Source organism: Molossus molossus, unplaced genomic scaffold (assembly GCF_014108415.1).
Source record: "Molossus molossus isolate mMolMol1 unplaced genomic scaffold, mMolMol1.p scaffold_m16_p_2, whole genome shotgun sequence".
NCBI lineage: Eukaryota > Metazoa > Chordata > Mammalia > Chiroptera > Molossidae > Molossus > Molossus molossus.
Window position 1 is genome coordinate 32,547,670 of NW_023425355.1, and position 15,960 is coordinate 32,563,629.

General features: G+C 35.0%; 1 protein-coding gene across 1 annotated transcript in view; it reads left to right on the plus strand.

The window, feature by feature from the left end:
- The window catches only part of IL1RAPL2 (interleukin 1 receptor accessory protein like 2), a 1,440,342-nt gene that overhangs the window by 1,392,912 nt on the left and 31,470 nt on the right, over nucleotides 1-15,960 (plus strand). Inside the window, exons 7-8 of the mRNA XM_036270972.1 lie at nucleotides 127-272; nucleotides 6,261-6,404. Coding sequence (XP_036126865.1) covers nucleotides 127-272; nucleotides 6,261-6,404 — 290 coding nt within the window. The remainder of the gene's footprint in view (nucleotides 1-126; nucleotides 273-6,260; nucleotides 6,405-15,960) is intronic.

Genomic DNA, 15,960 nt, shown 5'->3' on the forward strand with positions numbered 1-15,960 from the left:
TTATGTTGACTTCATTTATCAAAGCCTAGTGGCATGTTAATATCTTATGTTAATATTACTTCTTATGAATGCTCTCTCTCTCTCCAAATCAGACTAAATTATCCAGTAATATTGTCTTTATTTCAGGCTACTCAAAGAGCATCTTGGAGAAAAAGAGGTTGAGTTGGCACTCATCTTTGATTCAGTGGTGGAAGCTGACCTGGCAAATTATACCTGCCATGTGGAAAACCGAAATGGACGGAAACATGCCAGTGTTCTGCTGCGTAAAAAGGGTATTTTGCTTTATAATTGTTATTATGTTTTTTTAACCTACTAAGTGTCTATTGAAGTAAATTTATTTCCTGATCTTATGTTATCATTTAGCATAAACTGCTATTAAATATTATATCTCTCTCTTGCTGTGGACATGAGCACAAAATGACTATGATCTTCTATACAAATAGGAAGTGAATAAATGAAATTAAATATTATTATGGGTTAAATCCAGTAAGATAAAATGTACCCTGTTTATAAGTGTTACTTAAAATGTAATAGGTATTATAATTCAAAATTAACTCTATATTTTACCATCTTGTGAAATACTAGGATTTTCATTACTGGATGGGAAACAAAGACACTTTTTATTCTCTGACTAAAATATAAATAAAAATAATAAATAGTGTCAAATAATATTTTTATAATTGTTATAGAAAGATTATAAACAATATTTAATGATATGATGATATGACCCGATCTTTAGATGCCTTTAACAGGTGCACCTATTTTTAAACAATTTGGCATTTATGGAGATCCCTTCTAGAGTTGATTCCAGATGGGGTGGAAATTGTATTAATATACAAAGAGAATAAACTTTAAATTTACAGATAAAGGAGATAAAAGCAGACATAGGAACATCAATCCCAGCAGCTGGAGCAGCTTCTGAGATTGCTCTTATCCTGCCACATGCTTAATTACTGCAAAAGGCTAAATTGATTCTGTATGTATGCCTCTGGCAAAGGTTTTGTCAATGTAACAGAACAAATGTTCTCAATCAGTGTTCTTGTTGTCTAGGCTATAAAGCAATAAAACAGAGTCAATCAGCAAGGTCACTATTTGTACCTCTTTGCCAAGGTGGAATTTTTCTTTTACAGCCAGCTCCAATATTTGGCTTTGACCTGCAGCTCTAGGAGAACTAGAAAATATTATTCTGAAATAATGCTTTTATCTCTCCAGTAACATTTCTTACTCTGTTGGAATTGATTTCATCTTAAAATAATGGCGCATTTAAGTATAAAGGAGTCTAATATCAAAAGTAAAGTTAGGAGACCCTAGTTGACAAGATCCTAGTTTAGCCATTGATTCAGCTAACTGGTTCAGTAGGACTAACTTATCTGATTAGTCATCCTGAACCTTTGTTTACACATCTGTAAAATAGGAGTAATAATATCTAACTTGTAGAGTTACTTTGAGATTAAAATGATAATGATATGGTGTAAAATATACCATGTTCAAACAGGGTTCATTATTATACAAAATTTGGATAAGTAATCCTATGAACTAGGCAACCACTTAGTCCACCTACATGAAGGACACACATTGATCATATCCAGATATCTTGCAGCAAGAATAATTTTATTCCTGAATAATTTTATTTCTGTCCACTCAGTTTTATTTTAACCTGAGAATTCCTCTAAGTCAAGGTCTGCTATACTTTTGTATCCTCAGCAACTTGGGCAGTGTCTGACAACTAATAGACACTCAGAACCCATTCTGGTTAATGACTGGATATAAAATCATTTGATTTTTAAATATTATTCTATACCTTTTTTTGCTCACAATGTACCAGTTTTCACTCTCTGTTTTAGGTAGCAGTTAAAGATTTTTTTCACTGTGCTTTATACAAAAATGAAATTCATCTTCTCTTACTTCATTTTCCTCAGAGGCTCTCTAAAATATGGTGGAGCTCCAGAAAAAAATCATTATGCCTATGCTCCAACATTTTTAATCAGACAAAGATCTGGCTGGACTTGTAAAACTTCAGGTAGTTCCTTTGGAGATGAACATTTCAGGGTTTATCACATCATAGCCTAGCTTCAGTGATTGCAGTGTTTCCACCTAGAATACGAGTATGATTTGTTTTACAGAGCAATAAATTCCTGATGAGCTATAAGTCTAATATTAAAAATGCCCCAAATTATTATTATGAGGAAGAAGCATTTGATAAATCCTTTAATAAACTGAAAAGCTTTTTTGTAAAATGAAAACGCATGTCTAATATATCCAATTAAGAGGGTCAGGCTTTCTCCAAGGAAGATATCTTACCTATGCATCTTCTATCTGTACTACCACTTCCTCATTCTCTGATGAACTATTTGACAATAAGTACAACTAAAATTTCAGTAAGATGTTTCTTCTAATTTATTTATTTATTTATTTATTTATTTATTTATTTATTTAGTGAACCAAGACTCTGAATTTATGTTAAAGAAATTCTTATAATTATTCCTTGTCTGTGCACACTCTCTTTCCAACAAAGTTAAGCATATCACTGAACACTGGATCTCTCTCTCTCTCTCTCTGTGTTTCTGTCTCCTCCCTTTCTTTAGCCCCTCTCTCTTTTCATTCCCAGTGCTACTGCTCCAGCTTGAAACTCCAACCGCTCTAAGAAACCTCCAGGTAGAATCTCCTAACCTGATTCCCAACTTATGAGCAAGTTAAAAACATTTCTAAACTTCCCTTTCTCCTGTCCCTTAGCTTTAGCTGCTATTTGTCTCAGTCTATAATGTTTGATCTTTGTGTTCACAGTGAAAAAAAATAGTTATATTCAAACTAAGAAGTTTAAAAAGAACTACGCTTATACTTTGGGTGCCTAGAAAAACTTACAATGCTATAAATATCTGTTTTTTGGTTTTTTTTTTGGCTAAAGCTGTTCTTGTGAAGTGTATAAAAGGCATAGTGCAAATAAAATGGCTTTCACTTTCTTATTCGGGAAATATCCCTAGAAGTATAGACCCTCCTGAGATGGAAAATGGCAGTTGAAAACAAAAGACAAAAAAAAAAAAAAAAAAAAAAAGCCAGATGTCCTCTTGGTGATTGCAATTATGCCCTGCGAATATAGGATACATGTTTCCCTTTTAATATGACTGCCTGTGGGTAAATCAAAGAATACTGGTTGAGTCTTAGGAACTAGGTCCATAGTTTTCAAAATAAATAGCAATCATTAGGTAATATCTTCCAAAGACCTTGTTGTAGAATGGACCCCAAAACCACAAAGGTAATTTTCACACCATGGTTTTATTTTATAAATTTACTGCTGAAAATGTATTTGCTACTTGGGAGCACAAATTGTTCCCACTGCCAAAGTTTCTCATTTACCCGATAGCAACTTTACTCCATAAATAATGTAGAAATTGCTTAAAAAAAAATCCTATTCAGTGACTTTGAAAACAGTTGAATGCTGTTCTGACTAGAGAGACACAAAAACAAGGGCAAAGAGAAAGTCCAAAGATTTTAAAATATAAAATGAACATTTTATAGCAGGAAAACACTGAATCAAGTCAATCAATGCCCTAAGATCAAAGAAAAGTCAATTCTTAGGGTAACAACAAAAATAGAATTCTATTGCTTTGTCGATTTAACACTGGTTGTTAAGAATGATTAACTGATGTAATATGGTGAGAAAACAAGCAAAGATGGTGATATTGCAGCCCACAGAGGTTTTATAAGCAAGCTTGTGATACCACCCACATAGAGACAGGCAGTGGTTCCTGGGAACCGCTTTATATGGAGAGGACTGGAGGCAAAGCTAATGTGTGGATTTTTTTTTTTTTTTTTTTTTTTTTTTTACCTAAAGTTTTGTGGCTTAATTTTTAAAATAGCCACATTTCATAGCAGGCAAGAGAGAGATAGATTCCAGTTTTCTATCCCTACTCATTATGTGTGCTTTTATAATGTTTCTTATTAACATATTTTGTTTTTCACAGCAGCTTCACTTTCTTCCTGTTTTTACCCTTCACCCCTCTCCTTACACAAAGAGTGACATTTATTTATGTTTCTTACATTTTCACTCAGTGACTCTCTTGACTACCCATGCTATCTCTGCCCACCAACGTCTCTTCTCTCACTCCACCTCTTTTCTAAGACCAAGTTCTCTATATCCCCATAAAACCTAAAACTTTCCTTCACATTCTGAATAGTAGGAAGCCCTTTCTTCTTCTGTGGTACAGATGTAGGATTATTCAGTACCCTCTAGTGAAGTGCCTGAAATCTACTCAGTCCTATGATTCTACCTAGTGAATTGACGTTTAGCTTCTTTCTTTAAAATTGAAAGGGCAGATGAGCCAAAGTTTACTCTAAGTCATGTGTTCTTGAGAAACATTAACAACATGAAGAAACAGGAAGAACAATTACTGTTGTCACTTTACAAGATGAAGTTTATAAAGCTGTGGTATAATAAAATGAATCTTGAATTTAAAGTTAGGATATCTGGGCTAAAGTCCTATATTGGCCGATTCTTAAGGATGTGACTTTGGGTAAGTGAGTTAAACTACTGAGTATTCTATTCTTCACCTATAAATTTAGACCAACAATTCTTGCCCTCCAGGATTGCTTGTAAAAAAATTTTTAATCTATAATATATATTACTTGTAGTGTATACTATATATTTATCTTTTTTCTTCTTAATCTTAATTGTTATATTGAGCATGATTAATTTATCTTAAGTATTAAGCCTATATAGAAACAAGTGACATTCCCAGGGGAAGGTTGATGATATAGTTGTCAAGAGACCTTAAAGAATAGCAGTCAGCCCTAGCCGGTTTGGCTCAGTGGTTAGAGTGTTGGCCTGCAGTCTAGAGAGACCCGGGTTCAGTTCCCGCTAAGGGTACATACCTCGGTTGCAGTTTGTCCCCGGCCCTGGTTGGGTCGTGTGGGTGGCAGCCACTCGATGTGTCCCTTTCACATCGATGTTTCTCTCTCTCTCTCCCCCTCCCACTCTATCTGAACAAAAAATAGAAAAATGTCCTCGGGTGAGGACAAAAAAATAAAAAAATTAAAAGAATAGCAGTCAGCCATGGTCATAAATTTGATTTTGACAGTTCCCAAGAATTGATCCATCTGGGGAGGCTGGTTCATGACAACTAACCTCATAAGGAACTGATAATGAAATTAGAATGCCACTCCCTTTTCCAGTTTCTAGTTATATGGTAAGCTGAATTAGTGATAAAAGAGTCACTTGGCAATTATGCAATTAGATTAAGGAGAGGTCAGCTAATCTTTTAGTCAATTTTATCTATATTATATTGAGACCCATGAACATGGAAAATATGTCTGTAGTCTGGTGTCTTTTGGATTCAGCATTTCTCTTCTGGACATTGCTGAATTTACATTCTTAATTCTCCTCTGACTTCCTATTTTCCTTAATTCCATGATACTATACCCTCTTTTAATGATATACCTTAGATTTATTAATATCACTAATTAAGCTATAGATAAGTCACTATTCCCTGAGCCTGGGATACATCATGTGTCCTTCCATTATGTGTTGATTTAATTATTCCAACTCCAAGGGAGCTCCACTGGAGCAGCCTGAGGCTGCTATCAGGTAGCTTGGTGTTGGCTGAATAGGCCAAGTGATTAGACTGAATATTTCATTTTCATTCTGTTTTAGCCTCTCTGGACATATTATATCACATACATATTATAATAATTCATTTAAATAAGTAGGGAAAATGAATACGCTAATTTCCCCTGCTTAACTTCTATTGGATTATGTTCTCCTAAGGTTATATTAAACAGTAAATTCTGCAAGCTCAGTAGATTTTATTTGATTCTGAGAATAATTTTATGATGTAGTTCTGTAAGAGAATAAGCTCTATGGCCTGAAAAGCACTAGACTTTAATCTTTCTAAAGTAGTAAGATAATTTCACAGAAACAACTAAATTTAGGCTCTGGATCCAGAAAAAAAGCAGGTCTAATAGGTTCTTGAAACATACCTAAATTAAAAGTATATATGTAAGATCCACACATATTCAAAGCAAATTGGGAGTGACTATTCCTTTGCATATAGACTTATCACTTTCAAGAGTCTCTAAAAGAGAGTAAATTTTACAAATATTTGGTTTTTACAAATATACTAAGAACAAAGCTACTTACTGCATTAAGCAAGAATCTTCTGAAAAGAAAAACAGAATGGGTTGTACATTTTACAGACTAGAATTATGAGATTATCTCAAGCATTACTGATTTCATTACCTTTTTCCGTTTATTATGTTTCTTCCAGATTTAATCTACAAAATTGAGCTTGCAGGAGGCATGGGAGCAATCCTCCTCCTCCTTGTACTGCTCGTGGTCATTTACAAATGCTATAACATTGAATTTATGCTCTTCTACAGACAACATTTTGGAAATGATGAAAATACTGATGGTAAGTTGTCTCCTATTCTTCAAATTCAATTAAAAGGTATGCATTTGTGATTATATAAGAGGATATCACTATTCTTAGGAGATACTTGAAGAAACATTTACAATTAAAGGGTTATGACTAATGCAACCTATCTTCAAATAGTTCAGAAAACTTTTGTCTATCAAGAAAGAAATCAAATGGAAGAAAATATTAACAGTAGATGAATCTGGGTGAAGCATATCTGGGTGTTTCTTAAAACAGTTTTATTTTTGTAATGTTCCAGTAAACTGTTTTACAAGAAGATATTAGTTGGTCAATAGAAAAAACAATTGTCAAAGCGCTTTATTACTAAGAAACAAATCAAAAATCAATTTTATTTTCCCATAGAAAATGCAAATTTAGATAATTTTTAGTCATTCTTTATTAAATGAGTTGGAGTGACATTTGTTAATAAGAATATATAGCTTTTTATACTTAATTAATTTATTTTTGTTACAGATGTTTCTCCTTTTTCCACCACAGATTCCCCCTCTCCCTCTCTCCCCGCTCTGTCCCCAGCTTTGTTGTCCATGTTCGGCGTTCATGCACACATGCATCTAAGTTCTGTGGTTTATCTCTCCCCCACCACCCTCTCTTCTGTGGATTGTCAGTCTGTACCCCACTTCCACATCTCTGGGACTGCCCCATTCCTCAGATGGTTGTGTTCACTATATTACACAAATAAGTGAGATCACATACTTGTCTTTCTCTGCTTGGCTTGTTTCACTTAGGATAATACTTTCCAAGTCCTTCCAAGTCATCTCAAAGGATGAGATCTTTACTTCTTACAACTACATAGTATTCCATTGTGTACATGTACCACAACTCTTTTATTTATTCGTCTACTGAAGGACATTTTGACTGTTTCCAGCTTTTAGCTATTGTAAATAGTGCTGCTATGAACATGGGGGTACATATATTCTTTCTGATTGGTGTTTCAGGTTTCTTAGGGTATATTCCTAGAAGTGGGATCACTTGGTCAAATGGAAGTTCAATACTTCTTTTTTTGAGGTAACACCATATTGTTATCCATAGTGGCTGCACCAGTCTGCATTCCCAACAGCAGTGCACTAGAGTCCCATTTTCTCTACACCCTGGCCAACATTTGTTGTTTGATGATTTGTTGATAGTGGCGATTCTGAGAGACATGATGTGATACCTCATTGTTGTTTAATTTGCATCTCTCTGATGATTAGTGAGGTTGAGCATTTCTTCATATATTCCTTAGCCATTTGTGTGTCCTGATTGGAGAGGTGTCTATTTAGTTCCTCTGCCCGTTTTTTATGGGGTTCTTTGTTTTCCTTTTCTTCAGTTGTATGAGCACTCTATATATATATATTGGAAATTAACCCCTTATCTGATATATCATTAGCAATTATGCTCTCCCATACAGTGGGTTGCCTTTCCATTTGGATGATTGTATCTTTTGCTGTGCAGAAGATTTTGAGTTTGATGTACTCCCATGTGTACATTTTCTCCTTTGATTCTGTTGCCTTAGGTGATGTATCCATGAAAATTCTGCTGTGTATGATGTCTGAAAGTTTGTTGCCTACAGTTTCTTCGAGGATTTTTATGGATTCATGGGTCACATTTAAGTCTATTATCTATTTTCAGTTTATTCTTGTGCATGGTGTAAGTTGATGGTCTAGTTTCATTTTTTTGCATGTAGCTGTTCAATTTTCTTAACACCATTTATTAAAGAGGCTGTCCTTATTCCACGGTATGTTCTTGCCACCTTTGTCAAATATTAATTGAGCATATCGCCTTGGGTCCCTTTCTGGGTTCTCTATTCTGTTCCACTGGTCTATATGCCTGTTCTTGTGCCAGTACCAGACTGTTTTGATTACAGTGGCTTTGTAGTATAACCTGACATCTGGTAATGTGATCCCTCCAACTTTGTTCTTCTTTTTCAAGATTGCTGTGGCTATTTGAGGTCTTTTTTTTTTTTTTTTGGTTCCATATGAACTTTTGAAGTATTTGTTCTAGTTCTGTGAAGTATGTCATTGGTATTTTGATGGGGATAGCATTGAATCTATAGATTGCTTTGGGTAGTATGGATATTTTAATGATGTTAATATTTCCAGTCAATGAGCAAGGTATGTGCCTCCACTATTTTTATATCTTCCTCTATTTCTTTTTTCAATGCCCTGTTGTTTTCTGCAAAAAGGTCCTTTATTTCTTTGGTTAAGTTTATTTCTAGATATCTTAATTTTGTTGCTGCAATGGTAAATGGGATTGTTTTTTTTAGTTTCTCTTTCTGTGAGTTCATCATTTATGTATAAGAATGACATCGATTTCTTGACGTTAATTTTGTATCCTACTACTTTGCCAGATTCCTTTATTAAATCTAGGAAATTTTTGATGGAGTCTGGGGTTCTGTACATAGAATATCATGTCATCTGCGAATAATGACAATTTCACTTCCTCCTTTCCCATTTGGATCCCTTTTATTTTTTCTTGCTGTCTGAATGCTGTGGCTAATCTTCCAATACTATGTTAAATAAGAGTAGTGAAAGTGGGCATCCTTGTCTTGTTCTTGTTTAAGGGAAATGCTTCTAATTTTTTCCCATTGAGTATGATGTTGGCTGTAGGTCTTTCATATATGACTTTTATTTTGTCGAGATATGATCCCTCTATTCCCACATTGCTGAAAGTTTTTATCAGAAATGAATGCTGGATTTTGTTGAAGGCTTTTTTGGCCTTCAACATGGGTTTTTTTTTTTTGTTTGTTTGTTTTGTTTTGTTTTTATCATGGGTTTTTTGTTTTGCATTTTATTTATGTGGGATATCACATTTATTGATTTGCGAATATTGTACCAGCATTGCTTACCTGGGATGAAACCCACTTGGTCATGGTGAACAATTTTTTTGATATACTGCTGGATTTGATTTGCTAGTATTTTGTTCAGGATTTTGGCATCTGTGTTCATCAGGGATATTGGTCTGTAGTGTTCTTTCTTTGTAGTGTCTTTTTCTGGTTTTGGAATTAGAATTATGCTGGCCTCATAAAACAAGTTTGGAAGTCTACCTTCTTCTTGAAATAGTTTGAGGAAAATGGGTGTTGGTTATTTTTTGAATGTTCTGTAAAACTCCTCCATGAAGCCATCTGGGCCTGGGCTTTTATTTGCTGGGAGAGTCTTGATTACCTCTTCAATTTCCTTAGTTGTTATTAGTCTCTTCAAGTTTTTATCTCTTCCCGGTTCAGTTTTGGCAGACTATGTGTTTCTAGAAATTTGTCTATTTTGCTTAGATTGTCGAATTTGTTGCCATATAATTGTTCATAGTAGTTGTTAGTGATCTTTTGTATTTCTGTGGTGTCAGTTGTTATTTCTCCTCTTTCATTTCTGATTTTGTGTATTTGTGTTCTCTCTCTTTGTTTTTTGCTGTGTCTAGCTAAGGGTCCATCAATCTTGTTTATCTTTTCAAAAAACCAGCTCTTTGTTTAATTGATCCTTTGTATTGTTTTTTTGGGGGGGAAACTCTATGTCTTTTATTTCTGCTCTGATCTTTACTATTTCCTGCCTTCTACTTCTTCTGGGGTTTTCCTATTGTTTTCATTCTAGTTCTTTAAGTTGTGAGGTTAAATAGGCTATTAGAAAATTTTCTTGCTTCTTGAGGTAGGCCTGTAGTGCTATGAACTTCCCTCTCAGAACTGCTTTGCTGCATCCCATAGATTTTGTGTTGTTATGGGTTCATTTTCTTGTTTTCCTGAATTTTTTAAATTTATTCCTTGATCCTCTCGCTAACCCATTTGTTCTTTTGTAACATGCTATTTAGCCTTCATGTGTTCAAATGTCTTTGTATGTTCTTGTTGCAATTGATTTCTAGTTTCATGCCTTTGTGATCTAAGAAGATTCTTGATATGATTACAATCTTCTTGAACTTGTAGAGACTCAGTTTGTGTCCTAACATGTCATTTATCTTTAAGAATGCCCCATGTGCACTTGAGAAGAATGTGAATTCTGTTGTTTTGGGGTGTAATTCTCTGTAGATGTCTATTAAATCCATTTTTTCTAGTGCTTCATTTAGAGTCTCTGTTTCCTTGCTAATTTCTTGTCTAGAGGATCTATCCAGTGATGTCAGCGGGATGTTGAAGTCTCCTGCTATTATTGCATTGCTATTGATTTCTCTGTTAAAGTCTTCCAGAACATTTTTAATATATTTTGGTGCTTCTATATTGGTTACATATATGTTTACCAAGGTTATATCTTCCTGTAGGATAGATCCCCTTAATATTATGTAGTGGCTTTCTTTGTCTCTAGTTATGGCCTTCATTCTGAAATCTATTTTATCAGACATGAGTATTTCTACCGCAGTGTTTTTTGTTTTTTGTTTTTTTTTTCTGTTTTCATGGAAGATTTTTTTCCATCCCTTTACTTTCAACCTATGTGAGTTTTTTGTTGTGAGGTGGCTCTCTTGTAAACCACATATAGTTGAGTCATGCTTTCTTATCCAATCAGCTACTCTGTGTCTTTTTATCGGAGCATTCAGTCCATTTACATTTAAGGTGATTATTGATATGTACTTATTTATTGCCATTTTTGTTTAGTGTGGTTCTATTTTTCTTCCTATTTCTCCTACTAATTACAGCAGTCTTTTTAACATTTCTTGCAGTGCTGGTTTGGTGCTAATGTATTCCCTTAGCTAGCCTCTTTTTGTCTGAGAAGCTCTTTAGATGACCTTCTATTTTGAATGATAGCCTTGCTGGGTATTGTAGTCTTGGATTCAGATCCTTGTTTATCATGACCTTGATTACTTCATGCCATTCCCTTCTGGCCTGTAGTGTTTCTTGTGAGAAGTCAGCTGGGAGCCTTATGGGGTGTCCTTTGTAGGTAACCTGTTGCTTATCTCTTACTGCTTTTAGGATTCTCTCTTTGTCTTTAATTTTTGGCATTTTGATTACTATATGTCTTGGTGTTGGCCTGTTTGGGTTCTTCTTATTTGGGGCTCTCTGTGCTTTTTGAACTTGAATGCCTTCTTCCTTCATCAAATTAGGGAAGTTTTCTGTCACTATTTCTTTAAATATATTCTCTAACCCTTTCTCATTTTCTTCTTCTTCGGGGACCCCTATGATGTGAATATTATTACGTTTCCAGTTGTCCCACAGTTCTCTTTAGGTGTCTTCCTGTTTTGTTTTGTTTTTAATTGTTCTTTTTTCTTTTGACTTTCTGATTGGTTGATTTTTTCTACCCTGTCTTCTAATTCACTGATCCGGTCCTCCGCTTCCTTTACTCTGCTGTTTAGACCTTCCAATGTGTTCTTTAATTCTGTTATGTCATTCTTCATTTGTTCTTTGTGGTTTTTAATTTTTAACTGGTTGATTTTCAACATTTCTATGTCTTTACTCATGGTGCTCATGTCCTTACACATGCTGTTGATGTTCCTCAAGATCATGGCTCCGAATTATAGTCTGTTAACTTGCTTAACTTCACCTCATTTATCTCATCTTTGGTAGAGGTCTCTTATTCTTTCATGTGGGATTTGTTTCTTTGTTTCACCATTTTGGAGCCTGTCAAATTTTCCCTGTGGGTATTGTTGTTCTGCTGTTTGTGGCACCCTCTACTGGGTTTGGAGGAGCATGGGAGGACCCACGTTAAACCCCACTGTCAAGTCTTACTTTCCTGGTTAGAGTTGCTAGACCAGGAATGGTGCACTTATTCTCTAGTTTTTGCCTGGAAGATATTAGTCCCAGTTACTTGAAGAGCCTTGGCTTGTTAGTTGAATGAAAAACTTCCTCAGGTGTTCAGTTTAAGGGGGTTTACTGAGGGTGGGGCAGATGCTGGTTGTTAATGAGCCTCAATTTGCATTTCAATTGCCACCTGGTGGTGTTGACTCTCTGAGGGAGGGGCCTCCGCCTCTCCCCAGATCCCTGGGAATGAGTAATATGACCACTCTCCTGAGTGGCTGCAATTCAGCCAAATCTCTGAGCGCCCTCCAAATCCTGAGTGTCCCCACACAGTTCTAGTCTGGTCCGCCCTCCCTCTGCTTGAGCTCAAGGTGAGTGGCTGTGTCTATTTTAGTGTCTGTCCATGCTTTGTGCTGTCGAGCCACTTGGGAGTGTAACCTCACAGGCGCTGCTCACAGCTAAGGCCGCTGCTCTCTGTGGGTTCCCAGCCCGCCACCTTCTCACTCTTCCGCAGATCGTACCAGTGTCCCTGGTTATATGGTCCTGTCCTGCTGCTTTTCTGTTGCTTTTTTCCAAGGATTTGTCTTTATTTTAGTTGTAATTTCAGTTTGGTCCTGGGAGATGGTCTGTGTAACTTCCATTCACTCTGCCGCCATTTTGGAATCTCACCTATATAAGGTTTTATTATACATTTCTATTATACATGGTTTGTATATTGCATTGTGTGCTCATCACCCAAAGTCAAATCATTTTTGGTCACCGTATATTTGATTTCCTTGCCTGGACAGTGTGGATCAGTTGATTTAGCATCATTCTGCCCAATGGTTTGAGAGGTCCTGTTTCAATTCTTGGTCAAGGCACATTCCTGGATTGCCTGCCCAATTCCCATTAGGGGGTGTGCAAGAAGCGGCTGATGGATGTTTCTATCTCACATTGACATTTCTATCTCTCCCTAAAAATCAATTTAAAAGCATATTTATATTTGATCCCCTTTACCTTTTACTTCCCACTCTTCCCCTTTCCTCTGGTAACCACCGTACTGTATGAGTTTTTGTTTGTTTGTTTTTCTTGTTTGTTCATTTGTTGCTTTCAATTTTATATCCCACATATGAATGAAATCATATGGTTGTTGACTTTTTCTTTCAGATTTATTTTGCTTGGCATGATATTTTTGAGGTCCATCCATGTTGTAATGGTAGTATTTCAAGCAAATGGTAGTATTTTATCTTCTCTTATGGCTAAGTAGTATTCCATAGTATATGTGTACCACATCTTCTTTATTCAATCCTCTATCAAAGGACATTTTAGTTGTTTTCATATTTTGGCCACTGAAAATAATGCTGCAATGAACATAGGGGTGTATATATCTTTGCAAAAAAATATTAAAATTTTCAGGTTGGTACCCAGAGGAGGGGTTTCTGGGTCATATGGTAACTCCATTCTTTATTGTTTGAGGAACCTTCATATGCTTTCCATGGTGGCTCTTCCAGGATCCAAAAGCCTACAATGGAGAAAAGAAAGCCTCTTCAATAAATGGGGCTGGGAAAATTAGAAAGCCACATGGAAAAGAAGAAAACTAGATTACAGTTTGTCCCCATATACAAAATTATCTCTAAATGGATAAAAACCTAAATATAAGATCTGAAATAATAAATTACATAGAAGAAAATATAGCTACAAAATTTATATACTTTGGTCTCAGAGTAGATTTTAGGAATTTGACCTCAAAGACAAGGGAAGAAAGAGATTATTATGTTAAGCAAAATAACAAAATCAGAGAAATACAAATATAACATGATCTCACTTATATTTGTAATCTAATGAACAAAATAAAATAACAAACAAAATAGATTCAGAGGCATGGATGTGTAGAACAGACTGACCAATCCCAGGGGGGCTTGAGGTGATAAGAAGAGATTTACCAAAGAACTTATATGAATAGCCCTTGGGCATAGACAGTAGTGTGTGGAAGGCCTGGGGTGTGTTGTGGGCTGCATGGTGGGGGACAAAGTGGGGGAAATTTGGGACATCTATAATATCATCAACAATAAAAGATAAATTGGAAAAAAGAAAAGGCAAAAAAAATGAGTGGGACTATATCAAACTAAAAAGCTTCTGCACAGCAAAATAAATGCCAACAAAACAAAAATAACCAACTGAATGTGAGAAGATATTTGCAAATAACAACTTCTACAAGGAATTAATATCCAAAATATATAAAAAACTTATACATCTCAATACCAAACAAACAGTCCAATTAAAAATGGGCAGAGGATCTGAATAGACACTTCTCCCATGAAGACATATAAATGGCCATCAGATGTATGAAAAGATATTCAACTTCACTAGCTATTAGGGAAATGCAAATCAAAACTAGGAGACTCCTTTCATCACCATTCATCCTCCCTATCCTCTCTTCTACCCTCCCTTTTCCTCCATTAATCAACATGCTATTGTTTGTGACTATGAGAGCTTTCTTTCTTAATATCTTCACATTTTTTTCCCAGTCCTGCAACCCACCTTCCCTCTGACAGCTGTCAGTCTGTTCTTTATCTATAAGTCTATTTCTATTTTGTTTGTTAGTTTATTTTATTTTGTTTATTATATTTTACACATGAGAACACACAATACAATATACGCATGATGTATTATAGAATTGTATACATGTAACCTCTATAATTTTATTAACCAATGTCACCACGGTAAATTCAATAAAAAATAAGAAAAGAACTACAATGAGATACCACCTCACACTTGTTAGAATGGTTATTTTCAACAATACAAATAATAAGTATTGGAGAGGTTGTAGGGAAAAAGGAATTCTTATTCACTGCTGGTGGGAATGTAAACTGGTACAACCACTATGGAAAACTGTATGGATTTCCCTTAGCCATTCTTGACATAAAAAAAAAAAAAAAAACAAGCAAATCATTGACAAAATTAATTAAAGCTATGGAGATACTCTTTTAAATGCTCATGGTACACTTGTCTCACATATTTTGGATAATTGTGGTACCATTCTCAAAGGTGACTTTAAAGGATATAAATTTAGAATGTGGTCTATAATATTCTTATGCTTTCCATTTATGCTCGTTGAAAATCTTATGAATCTTTAATATCAATAAACCATTGCTTTGAGCCTTGTTTCTTTGAACATTCAAGGATGATTTAATTTTTTCAAAATAACAAATTGATGTTTCCAATCAATACCATTAAGAGATCATGGCATGTCACTCCTTATATATAAAATCCTCACCCACAAACTACTGTAAGCCTTGAAACATATATGTGGAATGTCTTGAGTAAGCTAAGATAAAAAGAAGTCCAGCCAGACTGGTATGGTTCAGTGGATTGAGCATCCTCCCATGGACTGACAGGTCCAGTTTCGATTCTTGGTCAGGGCATATCCTGGGGTTTCAGGCTTGGTTCCCAGTAGGGGGCATGCAGGAGGCAGAGGATCAATGTTTCTCTTTTACATCAATGTTCTATCACTCTCTAAAAAATCAATAAAAACATATTTTTTTTTAAAAAAACAAGTCCAACTACTTTAAAAGTCATTACTTTTAAAAAGGCAGGTTTAGTTCTTAGTTTTATTGCATTTAAATAGTGAAGATTAGAGCTTTTGTTATCTTGAGATCACAGTCTTACCTCAAAGTAGATGAGTATAAAGCAAAGCATTTTGTTTTATTTTTATAGTATTAGAAGAAGGGCAGAGTGGTCTGTAACATCAACATTTTTGAGGAATCTTTCATTTAGATTTTATTGTTACTATTTTGTAAACAATGATATGAATGTGTTTTAATGGACTTTTATGTTTTCACAGTATATTAGAGAAATGCTGTTTAATGAGTACATACCCATGCTCATAATCAAAGTAGTGTATTTACTCAACCAGTACAGTACCCCATTAAA